Source organism: Corvus kubaryi, unplaced genomic scaffold (assembly GCF_017639235.1).
Source record: "Corvus kubaryi isolate FWS band 111438036 unplaced genomic scaffold, C.kubaryi_AGA036_p1.0 137, whole genome shotgun sequence".
Classification (NCBI taxonomy): domain Eukaryota; kingdom Metazoa; phylum Chordata; class Aves; order Passeriformes; family Corvidae; genus Corvus; species Corvus kubaryi.
In genome coordinates, this window is record NW_024580671.1 from 7736827 (window position 1) to 7754201 (window position 17375).

General features: G+C 36.2%; 1 protein-coding gene across 1 annotated transcript in view; it reads right to left on the reverse strand.

Annotated features, from left to right (window-relative positions):
• Positions 1-17375, reverse strand: part of TRHDE (thyrotropin releasing hormone degrading enzyme) — a 208797-nt gene that overhangs the window by 117214 nt on the left and 74208 nt on the right. The window contains exons 4-5 of the mRNA XM_042017748.1: positions 12200-12354; positions 5917-6030 (exon numbers count right to left, since the gene is read on the reverse strand). Of these exons, the coding sequence (XP_041873682.1) occupies positions 5917-6030; positions 12200-12354 (269 nt within the window). The remainder of the gene's footprint in view (positions 1-5916; positions 6031-12199; positions 12355-17375) is intronic.

Here is a 17375-nt window from a genome sequence, read left to right on the forward strand (position 1 = left end):
TGAAGGAACCAAAGATGTTTTGCAGACACACCAAAAATTACTTACCAGTTGGTGCTCCAAGCAAATGCACACTGCCACAACTTTAAAATAAAGTGGTAACACATTCAGGATTGCTGAAAATTTGAGAAGTGGTCCTTCAGTTAATAATGCCCTCAAATATACAACTAAACTTTTCCACTGAATTTCCCATATCAACCACACTTCCTGATGAAATGCATAATCTTGTTTCAACAGGGCAACCCTGTAATGAGCCCTTGCCTTGAGGCAAGCAAAAGTTGCTGTAAAATTTCTCTCTCATCTTTATTTAAGACAAAGTGTCTACTAATTCAAAATTATTTGAAATTCAGCCAGCTGAGTAAAGCTTTTTTCTGAAACTAAAGCTTCATCTAAACCCTGAACTCAGAAGGTTTGAACTCACATGACTCTAAAGCTCTCATCATAATGTCATTTAAACTGCTGTCTAAAGATGAGCAGAAAATGACACGAAGCTAGAAGAGACACTGACATTCTCCAAACCTGTACTTAATCTCTTGAATAAATATTTCATCTAAATGTTGATACTCACTTATGTCTGATCTCTAACTGTTAAGACTTAACTACTTAAAGAATTCCCTATATTAATCTACTTTGCCAGAGCATAAAAAAAAAATGCAAATCTGTCTTCAGGAAGAAAATGTGGAAACGGAAATTTTTTTTTAGTTATAAGCAAAATTTAGTATAAGGATTTCTTAACTGGTATACTTAAAAAGGGCTAGTTATTATAAAACAGAAGATCTTGCACCTTACCTTTACAATCTCTTTTTTTCCTGCCAAAGTCAATTATACATGAGATTCTAGTTAATTTTACACTGAAAGCTTCCCCCATAGTCGAGTTAAAACAAAAAAATCATACAAAGACTGACTTCACTGAGCAGTTACTGGAGGAAAAACACTCCATGTGGTATTAATTAAAGGCTTACTTTTCACCAGCACGGGGAGCCTTTAACCAAAAAAGAAAAGATGAAAGTAGTTTTAAAAAACGAGAGGCTGAATCTCCCTGAATGCTGAGCCAGCATGATATTTATGTTGGGTTAGAAGGATCAAGCAGGCTATAGCTCAGGTCTGAAATGCCAAACTAATAATGAAATAAATCAAAAAAGTCCATATCCTAAGTCTACTTCAAAAGTTATAATATTTTTCTGGGTTTTCTATGAGCTAAACAATGCCGTAGAAATATTTACAGATGGAGGCAAACGCATTAGGAGGCATGTGAGTCAAAGCACATTAAAGATATGCACGTGTCTAATGGCTGAATTCACTCATTATTTCAACCAACTCAATGAGAAAGACAGGCAACTAAGATTATTTATCTATTTCTTAGGATACAGACACCATGATATGCAACCTCATTATTATTTTCAACTCTCTGTAGTAATGGCAGGATTGTCCAGACTGAGGAACCTAACAGTGTAAAGGAAGCACAGCTCACTTAAGGAAGGAGGAAATACACCCTCCTATATATAGGTACAAAGTTTTTAATTTAGTACTAAGAAAAATTCCGGCAGATATGACCGTCCTTAATTATAAAAGCAGTATGCAAACAAGAAAGTGAGAAATCTTATCCCAGGACATTAATGGCTTAAGAAGACATAGGATTCAAAGCTACTGCGGATGTGCTACACCTTGACTCAGCCAATAAAGTTGTCAGTGAAGCTAACTTTAATATAATAAAGAAAACAGAGAAGGCAGCTGGGCTCTGTGAAATGCTTTCTCAGCATCAAGCCAGGTACTGACTGCTAAAGTATTTAATGCTCATTTGATGGATGTAAGGGCAAATTACATGCCAGTAATTCCTGCTGTCATAGTCCTCAAAACCTACCCCAGTACCAGAGACATTCAAGGACAAACATGATGGTTCCTTCTACTAGAAAATATGGAGGGAAAAGATCAGTCAATAAATTCCTGGATCTGCAAGCCTCAGCTGAATTCCTTCCTCTACAAAGCCACATGCAAAGGACTTCAGGATAATGAGAGAAACAAGCCAAGAGGAAGATGGAATATATAGCTGCAAACAGGCTTCTGAAAGCAGGAAGGTGAGCAGGGTAGATGAGAAAAGACAGAGCTCTGAAGTGGAAATTACCAGCATGGAGGTTTCTGCTGTAATTTTCTCTTTTGTCTGATCCTAAAACCAGCAAAGGCCCCTTCCACAGAGGTGAGATTACCTTGTATTGGTCATAAGACCTTACAGCCCAAAAACTCACATCCAGCTGCGGTTGCTTTTTGATGGCAACCTGTTTTAAAACCAGCGAAATGTCATTCCCTTCCTTGGAAAAGTTTTGATGTATTTTACATTAACTGCAATGGATAACAAACACCTCCATCAGAATGCCTCTTCATTCTGTTCTTCACCCAAAATTTTAATCACAGAATTAACTGAATTGGAACGAACACACCCACAAGGATCATCAAGTCCAATTCCCGGCCCTGCACAGGACCATTCCCAAGAGTCACGCCATGTGCCCAAGAGCATTGTCTAAACACTTCTTGAAGTCAGGCTTGGTGCTGTGACCACTTCTGTGGGGAGCCTGTTCCAGTGCCCAACCACCCTCTGGGTGAAGAACCTTTTCCTGATATCCAATCTAAACCTCCCCTGACACAACTTCAGGCCATTCACTTGGGTTCTGTCACTGGGCATCACAGAGAAGAGATTGGTGCCTGACCTTCTGCTTCCCCTCACGAGGAAGTTGTAGACTGCCATGAGGTCTCCCCTCTCCTCTTCTCCAGGCTGAACAGACCAAGTGAACTCAGCCAGAGGATGCAGGACATAAGGATAGCAAGGGTTTAATAAGGACTGGATTTCCTTTTTCATTAAGATTATGCAAGCAAGATGAAGTATGGCAGTAAATGCCTTCTGGAAAACACAAGAAATTCCAGACCTGTTGGAATAGTCAATAAAGTATTGCAGCTCCATGGCAGTTATCACTGTTATCCATTCATCTTTCCTGTTGTAAAAGAGTCTACAAGACAATTGAAGAAAACCTGATAAAATTAAAAATGGCAGGGGGAAGAAATATTTAAGCAAGCTAAAGAACCTAGAGAAGAAGGGAAAGCCAAGAAATGGATTTCAGACAAAAAACCATGGATCTCCATTTTGTGCAGAACTTGGTGCTGTTGGTTTAAGTAATAATGGTGTGAACACGCTTGACAGCTCCTCTCAAGAGTCTCAGGTTCAGCCATAGCAAGGCTGTGAATGCCACATAAGATGGACGCTGAAAAATGTTCAGCTCTGCTAAAAAAGAAGCACCTTCAGACCCGTAGTATCAAGACTTTAGGGGTTTATAAGCCTTAATGGTGAAAGCTTATGTGCCTGTAGCCTATAAAGATCCAACAACTTAGAGAGGAAGCTGTAGATAGATTCAATTTTTTCAAATGTATACATATTGCCCAAGCTGCATTTCCAAACGTCCTTTTTCTGAAATGGACTACCAGTCTTCTGTTTCTACATTTATCCAAAAAAGAACGTAACAAAAAAATACTTTAGTAAGCTGAAAATAAGCTGAATTTGACATTTTAATCCATGGGCTTCTTGAGCAAACTTCCAAGGTTAATATTTCAGAACTATGCGAGAAAAAACTTAGCTACCCAACTTTCCCAATTCTTTAAAAATAAAGAGGATTTTGGTCTATTACTCTATTTTCCTGACACAAAGAGCTGTGGTAACATACACCATACATTTTTTTATTTGTATTTCAAAGGTATGAATTACTGCTGACAAAACACCAACCAGAATTCTGGAATATTGTACTGCTTGGCCATCATGACAAAAAATAAGGTTTGTAGTTCTCATTTTTGCAACTTGTACTTCATCCTTGTCTTCTGAAAAACAGTTAGTTGTTTGGAAATGTTTCTCTTTTCATACATGATCACTTTAATTTTTTCGAGTTTACAAGTGTCAGTCAATATGTTCAAACAGCAAATGCACTTTATAACAATAACAGTATTTCCAGGAAGCCAAATATCAGTAACTCTAACTTTTGCTTCTTCTTCCTACAATCTCTGTAATAAACATGTGAAGCATGACAATATTGATTTCTACTCTAGTCTGCAAAAGAATGAAGCATGTTTAACTCATTATGAGTTTCATCTCATTTTCTCATCATTTAAATATGTCAGTACAATCATTTTTATATCAAAAGCCAAAGATATCCAAAGCCTTATGAACAGTTTATGCCTCCCTTCTTTTTAATTTAAGGAAAAACTTGACAGATTAATACTTTTTCAGGCACAGCAATATCAGCAATATTACTGCAGTTAATTCTAATTTATGCAGCACATTTCTGATTTCCCAGTTTAACTGCCATCCTTTGTTCAATCCACTCTTGCTTATATTCTGCTAAGATGCCAAGATTTCACATCATGGGCATGTTATTTGCATAACAGTGAACATTATATTCATTCCACAGAAATTTCAAGCAAATATACTATATTCCAAATGACTTCTAAAGCAAAGTTATTCCGAATTTGTTAGACTGATTATGTGAAGAACAAATGACTGATAATTTGAAGATAAAATTCAGTGTATAAATGTTGTCATCTATGACACTTTGCTATGCTAAAATCACAAAGGCCTGCCAGATTTCATTGCATTCATAATTAGAACCCTTACATTGTAATTCAGGTTGTGTTCTTCATAAAGATTAATAGAATGAGTTTTAATATAGCCAAAGCCAGGTAAACCCACAAGCCTACCTATGCAAGACAGTTGTCAGTTCAGATAAAGACTTGTTTTCCTTTTCATAATGCAATTATAAACCAAAATTGACACCTGAAAGAAAAATTTAAAATACTACAAAGAATCCAAATTTCACAAGAAGCATAAGTAACTCAAGACTAACCTGTATACAAGAATTTTTTTTTAATTAGCTTTAACTCATAATTATAGCATCTTCATTTTATGGCACACAAAAGTTAACGGAATAAGTATATTCAAGAAAGCACACAGAAATGGGGAAAAAAATTCAGAAGTCAGTTTTTAAGAGTTTAAGCAAAACATCCAAGCCCCAAAAAATCTCTGTCAGGCAACAGCGATCTATAATAAATATTCTGCCATGTAATTAAATGTGTGAACACGCAAGGTTAGCAAACATAAACATGCCTCCAATGGACAAAATCTCTATAGGAACCTTAAACATAGTGTCATACCTGATTTCCTTGTACTGAGGTCTCATCTCTCTTATTTTTCTTATAAATACAATATAGCTGGACTACAGCACTTCATATAAACTAACTAGGTACAACGTGATATAACAGAAGAACTCCAGAATAATGTCCCAGCTTGGAATTCCCAGTTCCCTCAGAGAGCTCCAGTATTTGCACACTGGTTGGAAAAGTATGTCCAACTGTGTACGGCTAGAAACGATACCAAAACCTAGATTCTCAATTCATGCAACCCATTTAATTTAGCATTTACTCTAGATACCCAAACAATACCAGGAAGATAAAAAGAATATATTTAGGGAGAGGAGAACAGAATACTGTAAGAAAAAAATACACTCAGTTTTATAGAATGCTTTAGCCAAACAGTTCTTTCCAATTTATCTTGTGGATAAAATTCAATATTCTCAATGTTTTAAAAAACAGTCCATGTTAAATCATAACTGCTTTAATCCAAAATATTTCTGAGCAGAGAGACAATAGCTATTTTAATGCTGGGTTATGATAGACATGACATTATTTCTTCTGCAATAGATTGCAGATTACACTTTTGGAATGCTGTCAAATTATTTCACACCTAGTGATTTTGCTTCATTCAACATCTGATACTTGCATGCATCACTTGGTATTTTTCAGCAGTTCCTGTCTATAACAGAAGCAGGAGTCTAACAGCAGAGCAACTTCTCTGTGGAGTCTCCACATAACAAAACAGAACTGACTTACCATGTTCCATCCTGGGTAGAGGTAGTCTGTCCCAACAAATTCAAAATAGTGAGCAAAACCTTCTTTCAACCACACATCCTCCCACCAAACTGGAGTCACAAGGTCACCAAACCACTGCAACACCAAAAAGTTCAAATGAACAACTTTAACAACCTTTAGGAAACCATGCTTGCACATATTTCATTTAGACAAACACATCCTCTACACGTATTAATAAAAACAGTAGTACTTACCACCCACTGAAACTCACTAACTGTATTTTTCTTGTTCTAATTAATTCAATGTTACAGGATGCACAAGTTAATGAAGTAAAAAATTAGAAAAGAACAAGCAGGGGAAAAAAAGCATTGAGGACAGTATTCAGTGTCAACTTCAGTTCTCTGAAATAGATGCTCACCTAGGTTTAAGAGACTAACAGAGACACTGGACAGAAAAAGGCTTCTAACTCAAGTAATCTGATCCATTACATGGAAACTTCATTATATAGTGTGAATATTGAAAAGCATACATGTGAAAATGGGAACGCATTCTCCACCCCAGACCTAAATTTTAGCGTTTCTTTCTCCTCACTGTCTGCCCAATAAGCTTTACAATACTGCTGATGCTCCTCTCCTTGGCAGGTTTCCTAGGGAAACCAGCTTTAAACAATGCCATCTCTCTGTGGGTAGGACTCAGATGCCTAAAAGCAGGTAGTTAATGCCAGTTAGAGAACATACTAGGGTATGTGAGATACTCACGAAGGCCTAGGAAATTTCATACACAACTTATAGGACATCTGCAGCCTTCCCAAACAGCAACCAGAAGCAGAGGTTTCTGAAACGGCTCAGCCCACCTGTGTATATACAAGGCAACCCTACTTGAGCTGCCTGTCTCTCCCATTTCCTCCAGGTGGTTCTTCAACATCCCCACTGACTTCAATGTAATTTAGCAAGGAGGACAGAAATCTCAAGGATAACTAAACTCCATAAATTCCATAAGTACATAATGATCATCAACTGAAAAGAGGAGAAGGGTCTGAGCTGAGCTGAAGTCAAGAACATGACAATTACATACTCTGCTCACTAAGACCTCAACAGACAAATCTCACAGTACAGGACATGATGGTGTCAGAGGGATTTTACACAGAGCAAGGATGATCACTGGAAGATGGATGAGGACAAGAATTCACAGGGAATCAGATGTCATATATTTGTCTGCTGATGGATGACCCTGTTCAAATGATTATTTAAATGATTTACATGATTGTAATGTGCAACCCAAATAATGTTACACAAGTGGTAAAAACAGAAACACAGTATTATGAAAACATATTTCACACTCTCTGTAGCCTCTCTTCTGCCAAACAAATATCAAAACTTCAAGTAAAATTATCTGCCAGTTTTCTCTTCATATTTATAAAACTTAAATTCATAATCAACAGAGATAATTTTGAGCTTTCACGTGTAAGCAAGCTCTAAAAATACACAGAGAGGGAGCAGCAATTAAGTATTCTAGAGGGAGAGACTCGGAGCAAAGGAAGTGATGCTGAACGGTAAGGAGAGTGAGGAATGAATGAAAGTGGAGTTGGCCCATAAGCAGTTTGATTTCATGACAGCTGGCTTGTCTGAAGGCTTTGTCTGGGACCTGAATGAAAGATGTCACTTCTGTGCATGTCTCTGTGGAGTGCAAATGACACCACAGAAGGATCAATGCTGCAACGAGGATCCGTACTGAAGTGAACACCAGAGCTTCAAGCAACAGGCTAGCAGGCAAACACCAGACTAGCAGGAAGATTATTACCACATGGCCATATAAGGTTCAGCAAATAGAATTTCAATGAAGAAAAACGTGGCAATGAATGTCACTGACAATCAACTTAAGAATCCAGAGAGAAAAGCTGAGGTTGATAGAAGTCATATTCATACACCATGTGAAGCTAAACTTAATGCACACTCAGTATTCATCATGTAATTGAAGGCTATCAATAAATTAACTCTCTACAGGGCCACTAAACATAGATCCTGATCTTAAGAACATTTAACTGAAAAGACAAAGAAATACTGGAAATATATTCACACAGCTAATGCATTTTCAGAATTTGAAACATTAAAATGAATATAACTTTCATACAGCAAGAAGTACGGAAGTTAAATTCATACTAGAGTAGGTTGCTTAAATGACTTCTAATGACTAAACACAACAGCATAGAGTTCATTTCCTGAATTGCAAGAGTACGACTGAACAAATATAAAACCAGTAGTAGAATAGTCATTTTGAACTATGACTAGTCAGAGAGATTTAAAAAAAATAATGGTTGTGAAGTTCATAATACCTTGTCCAGTCATTTGAATTAATGACATCAATTTATGATGTCACAAAAGAGAATTTCTTCTACTCCTTTGTGAGTTTTCTGGGTTCATTTATTAATGATACAACTAAAATGATTTGTTTAATTATCCACCTAAAGGAAGAAACGTTTTAAAGTCATTAAAACAGCATGTGATATCAGTATGAAAATGTAGGGAATTTGCTTAACTACTTTTGAACAGTATCAGAGAGGGTTATGGATGTCAGAGACAGAGCAATACCCAGAGGCTGCAAGTAAGAAAGCCAGAATTTCCAGCAGAAAGGTGCTATTATCTTCCCAGGTGTTACATGTCTGAAAGGAAAACTGTAAGTAAAGCATTTAATTTCTTTAAGTGATTATTTATTTATTTGTGTATATGACTATGAGCTCTATCTGCCTGGAGTGACGACCATCACTTCATTTTGAAATGCATTGATCACATAAATTTCTCATCTCCCTCAGGTATTATGTTCAACCTGACATGTAGAAGGTATTTAATTTACAGATACACTGAAAGGACACTCTTTCCTATATGTTTTCTTTACAGAATATTTTAAAAAAATGTTGATTCCAAAGTTTTTAATTTTCTTTCTGCTTTCATGCCTCTGTAAGTCAATCTGTCACACCAAGTTTTGTGCTCAGGTGGGAAAACGATCACAAAAAATCATGATGCATAAATTCAAATGACTCTTTCTTCAAAGGCTGTAGGTGGAACTGATCTATGATATGCATATAAAACTGATTACTACCTTAACAGAATTATTTTAATAAATTATGGTAATTACTTCAAGCTATCAAATTAAGCTGGTAGAAATACATATGTTTTGACCAGCTCATGGTTTGGAGCTTGGAGGACAGGCATTTATGCCAAAACACTCATACAATCTTTTTTTTTTTTTTTTTTTTAATTAAATAAATAAAATATTCTGAGAAAACACTCAAGCTGAAATATCAAAGGAATAGCACCCTACAAAATTACTGAACCAAAACTACCTAAGTAATTTTCACGTATCTCTCCTAAGACATGTATCTAAAATACCAGGTCAAGCATGACAAAGTCAGCTGTGAAGGAACTGGACATAAAATTCTTTCTTACACAATTTTTACCTGTATTTTAGCAACCACAGAATTTGTCCTTTTGCAATGCTGCCTCTCATTTTCTGTCTGTCCTGAGCACTGTGCTCAAGCATTAATACACAGCAGGTTTGGTAATTACAATTTTTAAACAGTCAAATCTAAAGGCAACAATCTGGATTTTTAATATTCATCTGATTTCTCTAACCTTGTAAACAACATTAGCAAAGCAATCGCTGTGTTACTCTAAGTAACAGGGGTCTCATGCAGATCAGTTTACTACATGCCCAGATACGTTCCATAAATCTTGAAGTCATGGGTTTAAAGTCAGGGAAATCAGACAATGACACAATTCTTAAAAAAAAATTAAAATAAATTTAAAAAACCCATATTTTAGAAGAGTTCCATTTCCCCTTCCCTGAAATTTAAAAAAAAAAAATCAATAAATAAAAAGTAAAACTTGAGATGTGGACTCTAGCTTTGCTTGCACCAGAGAGATTTTGATTAATTTCTGTCACTCTATGTGGAAAAATGAGTGAAGGGGAAAAATATTCATGTCACCACAGGCTAACAGCAGAGGCAAGAGACCCTGGACCCAACCTGGTCTCGGTTCAGTACATTTTCAGCTAAGATAGTATTGTTTAGAGTTCCTTGAGGGGCTTCTGAGTATGGTAAGATAGAAGTAGCAAAAAGAGCTAAATAAAGGCAATGTGATGGAGGTGCTAGACAGTGTTTTTCGGGTTATATTTTTTGAGTGTTTCTCCCTTTAAACTTTACTTGCAGGTGAACAATCCATATTCCGTGTGACTCTATTCTGTATCCAAAAAGTAGAAATAACAGTTCTTTAACTTGACTATTTTCTATCTTGTCTAGTTATCCAGTGAAGCAGCTGAGCAAAGACCTGATCTGCATGGCACTGAAACAGAAACAGCAGCAAGAGAAACAGATGAAGTTACTTTTAATTAAGCCAACAGCACTGGAAGTAATATCTACATGGACATCAAGTAAACCTCCTCATCTGCAATTTTAAGGTCATTTAAATCCACCTTATGATCATATTTCTACCCTAAAATAAATTCAGCTATAGTTTTTGCCCTCTTCATGATCCTCTAAAATTCCCAGAACAATGTGAAAAGGCTTTAGTTTCTATAAGATCAAATAAACAAACTTGGCCAGTTACTGATGTGATAATTGCCCACATCTGAGATATAAGTTGCTCTGGAAGTACAGGAAATTATCAAAGCAGTGCAAAGAATAACTGGAAGTAATGGAAGGATGTCGCTGTTGTCTGTAGGGATGGCGAGAAATCACGATATGAATTCAGGATAAAATGGGATTATTTAATTAATTACAGACTCATTTATATAGCATTATTTGCAAAAGTGGTATAACATTATTGGGTGCTTGACCATATGCCTCCCAGAGTGATTGGCTGAATGCTACGACACCTATTTCAAAATATTTTCTTCAGTGTGGAAAACAAGACTGTGCATAACAAGTTTGCACCTGTGGGATAAAGCCTTGGTTTACAAAACCCTCTACACTGTTGACAGCTAGCTTGCATGAGAAAGGAGACTTTCCAAGCAGCTGTAAAAAACAGGAAAATTTCTCTGCCAGCCTTTTCAGCATCTACAGAAGGACTTCAGAAAAACCACGACTTAAGCTGAACACTTCGAAAAACTTACTTACTATCAGATTTAATCAAAAGGTTTTAAGGGAAGCCATATAACCCTGTAATCGGGAGCACTGAACCCGGCACTACAAACACACCACATGGAAAAATCTAATACTCACAGGAGCTGGGACTGGATGACCTAATGTATCTTTTCCACACATGATTCCTAAGGCACTGTAATTTTTCTAGCAGAACCATGTACTGCTCTATTGTACGGCACAGTGAAGAGCTTATAGCAAAATCAGATGATAGTATCAAGATAAAATTACCAGTAGCTTTAAATAAAAATTTCATGTTTTAGTTGAGGACTTCATATTCATCGGCCAATTTAATGTGAAACACGAATATGAACCAAACATTATTTTCATGTTCATCTGCCAGAACGCCATTACAATGGCTCCCTTTTACACGGTACTTTTTATTTGCAGAAAGTGTTAAGAATTTGAATTGCCTTTAAAGAATACTGTGTAAAGTCACAGATGTAAGCCATGGTGATTACACAGTAGGATTTCATTCATTTTAACCTGAAGGCTATGATTATGCCTCTTATGAGTGTAAGAAAGCATTTCCTGCCCCTGTAGCAAATTTCTTCAATAACATTTGCATTCAATTCAATATTCCTAACACTTGTAACGTGTTTAGTTTGAGATAAGAAGATGGGAAAAACGTAAAATAAATTGTAATACGGGTTTATTATTTTAAGTTTTCTTATTGACACAATAGTTTCTGCACACATAAAGACACGCTTATCCACCATTAGTGAACAAAAAGGGTCAATACCAAATTGCAAAAAGATGTGGAAAGAAAAAGAAAATGGATGTGTATATGTGACAGAAGAAAAAGACTACCACCAAACTGACTTCAGCCAAAGTATTTTTTTTACATGAACATTAAACTTAGCACAAATCTGCTATCAACATATTTATTCTACATATCAGCAACAAATACCCTGACACACAAACACAGAATATAACGCTAGATAAGACAGGGAACCTGTTCATTGCTATCCATTTTCTCTTCTATCTCTATTTTGAGTCTTCACAGTTTCTGTATTGTAGGGATGTGTCTTACAGACCTCCATGTTATATGGATTCCAGTTACAATAGAAATCACAACCATCCATATGTACAATACAAATTCATTTTCAGTTCTGAAAAGGAGTGCACGGTTTCTGAGATTAAGATCAAATACATGAACACCTTTAATACCTGATGACATAGCTCATGTACAATGACCATGGTGACATCCAGTAGGTATAAAATAGAAGAAATGCTTGGATCTAGCAGTATCCTTTGCTCCACGAAAACACTCAGTCCCCAGTTTTCCATAGCAGCATATGGATGCTTAGGCACAGCTAACAGATCTAGAAATAGAAATAATGTATGTTAACTCCTTGTGGGAACTACTATGCTGAAGAACTATTGTAAGAAGGACCATAAATCATCACTAAAAGCATTTTAAACTACGTACATGGGGGAAAAAAACAAAACAAAACCTTAATTTCAGCTTTTTAGTAGTATTTCTTAGGAAACATTAATAAAATACTCATTTTTATCTTACACCACTATCTGCTTACAAATGATTACCATGTTATTGATGTAATACAATACTTAATACTTCTAGTGAAGCTTTCTATACAGAATCCAGCTTATTTACAACACCTTGTTCATTTACTTCTAGGTTTGATACTGCTTCTCACGTTCACTATACCACATCAGCACAGTAACACAGACTTTTACCACAAGTTATTTTTTATCTTTTCATTAAAGCACCTCCTTTATGAACAGCTTACACATCAAACTGTATGTAATGACTGACATTAAGGGGTGCACTGAAGAAATACTGTTTCATAACATGAAGAAAAATGGCAAACTGTTCAGAATGCCCAGTTCTTACTAAACAAGGCACCTTCCAGTGTGCAGTGTTGCTAGCACACATCCTCGGGGAGCAAGACTGCTGAGAGCCACCTCTCAGCCCTGCCAGCTGGAACAATGGAACCATACACAACTTCAGGAGCATTACTTCAATTTTCAGTAAGAAAACATTAGGAACAAGATGGGACAGTCCTTCATCAAGGAAAAAAAAAAAAAGCACCAAGGAATCTCTTTCAGTGGCAAGAGGTTGAACAAGACAATACCACAATACATGTCTTAGAAAAATCTTACTGCAGAAGATTGAAAAGAACTAAATTGACTATCAGTCTGGAAAGAAATCTAAAATTACAGTAAATTTCCACACAGAATGAACCAATGCACAATGCTGCTTCACAGCAAAAAACATCTGAAAAGAGCCCAAAAACAACTTGTCTATCAGAAGCCCAGTGCAACCCATGCACAAATCAGACAGAATTTTGGAAGCTACAATGTTACATCAGCATGGTGCTCCCTCCAGTCAAACTAATTAGCCTGACTTCTCAATTAATTAGCTGGGCTGCCACACTCCTCTCTCATTTGCCTCTACTACTTCTGTTTCCAAACCAAGTTCATTAGCAGTTATCACAAGTCTATCTAGATGGTCCTTCACTGGGAGACTTCCTAACATGAAAAAGAGAAATTCTGACCTAATTATTCTAATACTCTAAATTGTATTACGGCACTGTAATAACCTCTCCTAGGTTTGTCTGTTTTGGGTTGCCAATGCATGTGTTGGAATTGGCGTGGAGAACAGACTGCAGGAGCTCTACTTCAAGATTCATAGGAAGTTGCCACTGAAATACTGGGAAATGAGCATGTGGTTATATTGTGGCATTCCTAAAAAGGGCCTGCTTTAAGAAGCATAAAAATACCAGCCTCCTAGTGGAAGCTAGGTAAGTCTAAGAGCTACTTCCAAATACATGCAAAAAATATCCAAATCACAGAGACACACTTCAAATGCTAAAGAATAAATATTTTATAGAAAAGCAGACATTAGAACATGAGCCTAATTAAACAAAATGAAGTGAAAATCCAAAATGTGGTGTTCAAGATTAGACATGTGAGTAAATTCAAAACTATGTGCTTTCCTTTTCTTCTTCAGTTGAAGCTTGAACTGTACAATTTTTTTAGAATAACTGCAATTTCTTACAAATGACATGCAAAATGAAAAACTCCTGCCTGCTATACAAAGAAGGAATAGGGATGGAAAAAAAAAAAGACAAAAACGTTACTGGGTTGAATCACTGAAGTTAACGGCAAATCTTCATTAACATTAAACAGGGATCTCTCCCATTCGCAACTCTGTAAAGAAAGCTGCAACTTCTCCTACACCAATTAAACTTTCCTCCAAAAGGTGTCTTCAGAAGATGCATACTGTTCTTATTTACCCCAATTAAGCTTTCAGCATTTTCCTTCAAACACAGAACAGAACTAGCACAAAGTAAAAACCAGGTCCGTACTTTTCACTGATCCTTTCGTCTCTTTATTCTCCTTTGGGCTCAGTTGTAGTTTTCGGTCTTTCTTTCCAGTCAAAATGGATAGATGTTGTAAGTGTCATCCAGTAATAAACTGGAATAACTCTTGTGGAACAGGGAAACAAGGGTGAGGTCTCACACCTCACACATCTACGGGCTAATTATGGACTGTCTTTCACTATTTGTGTCGTTGGTATTGCTTTGCTGGTTTAGACTGATACTTTATAGCACTGAGAACACCAATAAAACCTTCCAATCTGATGGACAAATAACTGCCATGCAGGTAGGCAACCACAGAGGGATATTTTAAATCACTTTCTTCCAACACAGCCCCATTGCTCTGCATGCCTGAAAGTCCTTTCATGCATCAGGTACTGCTGAAAGGGCTTTTCTGAAGAGAGAAAACAAAACATATTAGATAACCCTGTCAGTTTCCAGAATGCTAATCCTTGCAGGTGACATGAGCATACCAATAATGTTGAGTGAGTAGGACCACACTACTGTTTCTAGTACATGGTCTGATACATTTTAATGCCAAAGGAGAGGCTTTCTTAACCTCCACTGACTGACAGAATGGTCTCTGAAAATACTCATCATCACAAGATATTTTTGCTTCTTATTGTCCACATCTAAATTCTGAATATCCAAGTCTCTTTGATGGCTTCAAAAATTTCTACTACCTTTAAATAAAATTCCAAACACATCTAGTTTTGTAGTAAAAGACATAATAATCTATATCTTTCTCTGGGGAGTAATAAACGTTTGATTTCAGAGGAACAATGTGTGATGTTCAAGTCTCAACATGAGAACTTGTATTGCCCTGTTTATCATGCCATTAGAGCCCTGAGCAAGGTATCCTGTGATCCTGGAGGTGACATCTGTTAAGGTTTTAGTGTCATTTTTAAGGAGTAAGCTACAAAAGGGGGAATGATGATGCACATTTTGATGGAAACATCATTCACACATATTACTGCACGGAAGTGTTCTGCACTAACTGCAAAATGGGAACTACTGAATATATAACAGCTTGTGTACATGCTGCATCCAGTCACTCTCCACACTATTTAATTAAATTCTTTGTAAAGCACTTGTGAATGTTTGATTATGTGGATATTGCTGGGGAAATAGAAATGTGTGTTACTGCTTGCAGAGAATAATATCCTCATGCATCATAAAACTGTTACTTGAGATTTCCTGATACAGCAATGCAGAGCCTGGTGTAGTGCTGGAATAATGGAGGGTTTCCACCTCCTGGCCTTCACAGAGACTAAATTCATGACCAACAAGTAAAAATTATATGGCTAAAATAAAATCACAAGAAAAAAATGTGTTGAAGCTTCACACTAACATGTTATACTAGTACAATTATTTGAATAAAAGAATAGCATTTGGGTTTTTTAAAAATGCGTATCTGTGTGAATTTCATGAAAAAAAATTAAGTTACAGAAATTGTACATAGCTCAACAGCTTGATTTCTTTCCAAACACTTAATTAAGGCATCATAACTATGTGAGCTTACATCAAAATATAATCCTCTGACATTACTAGCAAGTTATCATCACAGTGCAAAATAGAAATTAGCAATTTCACACCTAAATTGGTCCCAAAGCAAATACACATTTGATGGGGGTTTTTAGCTATGAACTTAGTATCTGTGCAATATGCACAAATGATACTGTTTTTCAATCTTTGCCAATCACGGTATCTTCTAGGTTTTGTTAAAAACCATTATATTCCCCAAAGCATACAACTGGGAACATCGCTCTTACTTTAAATGAGAGTGAGGGTACAACAGGATAGGATTAAATGCAAAATGATCCAGCTCTCACGCAGAGTACCATGAATTTGTGGGGCCTTTTCCTCTCCTTTATCACCCTACTCTTTTGCAAACATCAAAGCACCTTCTTCATCACTGTGATTCCATTACATTTAACCACCCCCACTTGAAGTTGGACAAGGATATTGGTAAAACAGGCACACATCCTTACTATACATATTTATATGAGTGAGCCTATAAACACAAAGAGACATCCACATCCACATTTACTAACATTATGTACTGCAATCTTATTTGGTTTAGCTGCTGGTTGTAATGTAACCAAGGGCTAGATACCCCAGAACATATGACAGTATTAAATTTTCTCATATTCAAGGTGGAAGTTAAAAAGCACCTACTAAGGGGGGAAAAAAAATAACTAGATATATGAATTATTTCTGCAAATTTTCTGTTAGCATACATGAGAAGTCTCCCAAGTAAATATCTGAGACCCTTGAAACACTGCAAGTTGTAAATGAGAACACAGAGTGAGAAACAAGAATTTTCTGTCAAGCATCTTTACATATATATTTTCCTTAATAAACACAGGAGGCATGCGGGAATAAACTGTTCACTCCATGAACTCCATGTTTTTCCCTTGTAATCCCTACTTTTAGTACAAAAATGACACTAGAAAAGTAATTTGAATTTATCTATGTGCCTCTCAATATTATTTTCAGTCATTTCTTCAGAGGCTTTCTTCAGGATATTGGTGCAGGTATCTTGCTCCCAGGATTTCCACATTTCCACTTTTTTGACAACAAATTTGACGAATTAAGAGGAAGCATGGACTAGTGTCAGTTTATTTAAGTCATACCATAAGTATGTTTTTTGCCCTTTCCTAGTACTGCATAATGCAATCAATAGCTTTAATAAATCTCTCTAAAGGCCCTGTGCAATTTCCTAAATGAATGCTACTGTACCAATAGAAAAAAAAAAAAAAAAAAAAACAAACCTATTTACCAGAAGGGTTTATATTTCTGCCACTCAGATTCCTTAATCAAAGTAATTTGTTTTACTAAGTAAAAGATGCTTTTCTACAGCACAATACCATTTCATGATTTATGCAGATTTTAAGGAACAAGCCAAATACAAAAAGTGACAGCTCTCATTAAAAAACATGAAGTCAAACAGTAGTTATTGTAAGAAATATCCAAATTTTCTACTGGCAAAGAACATA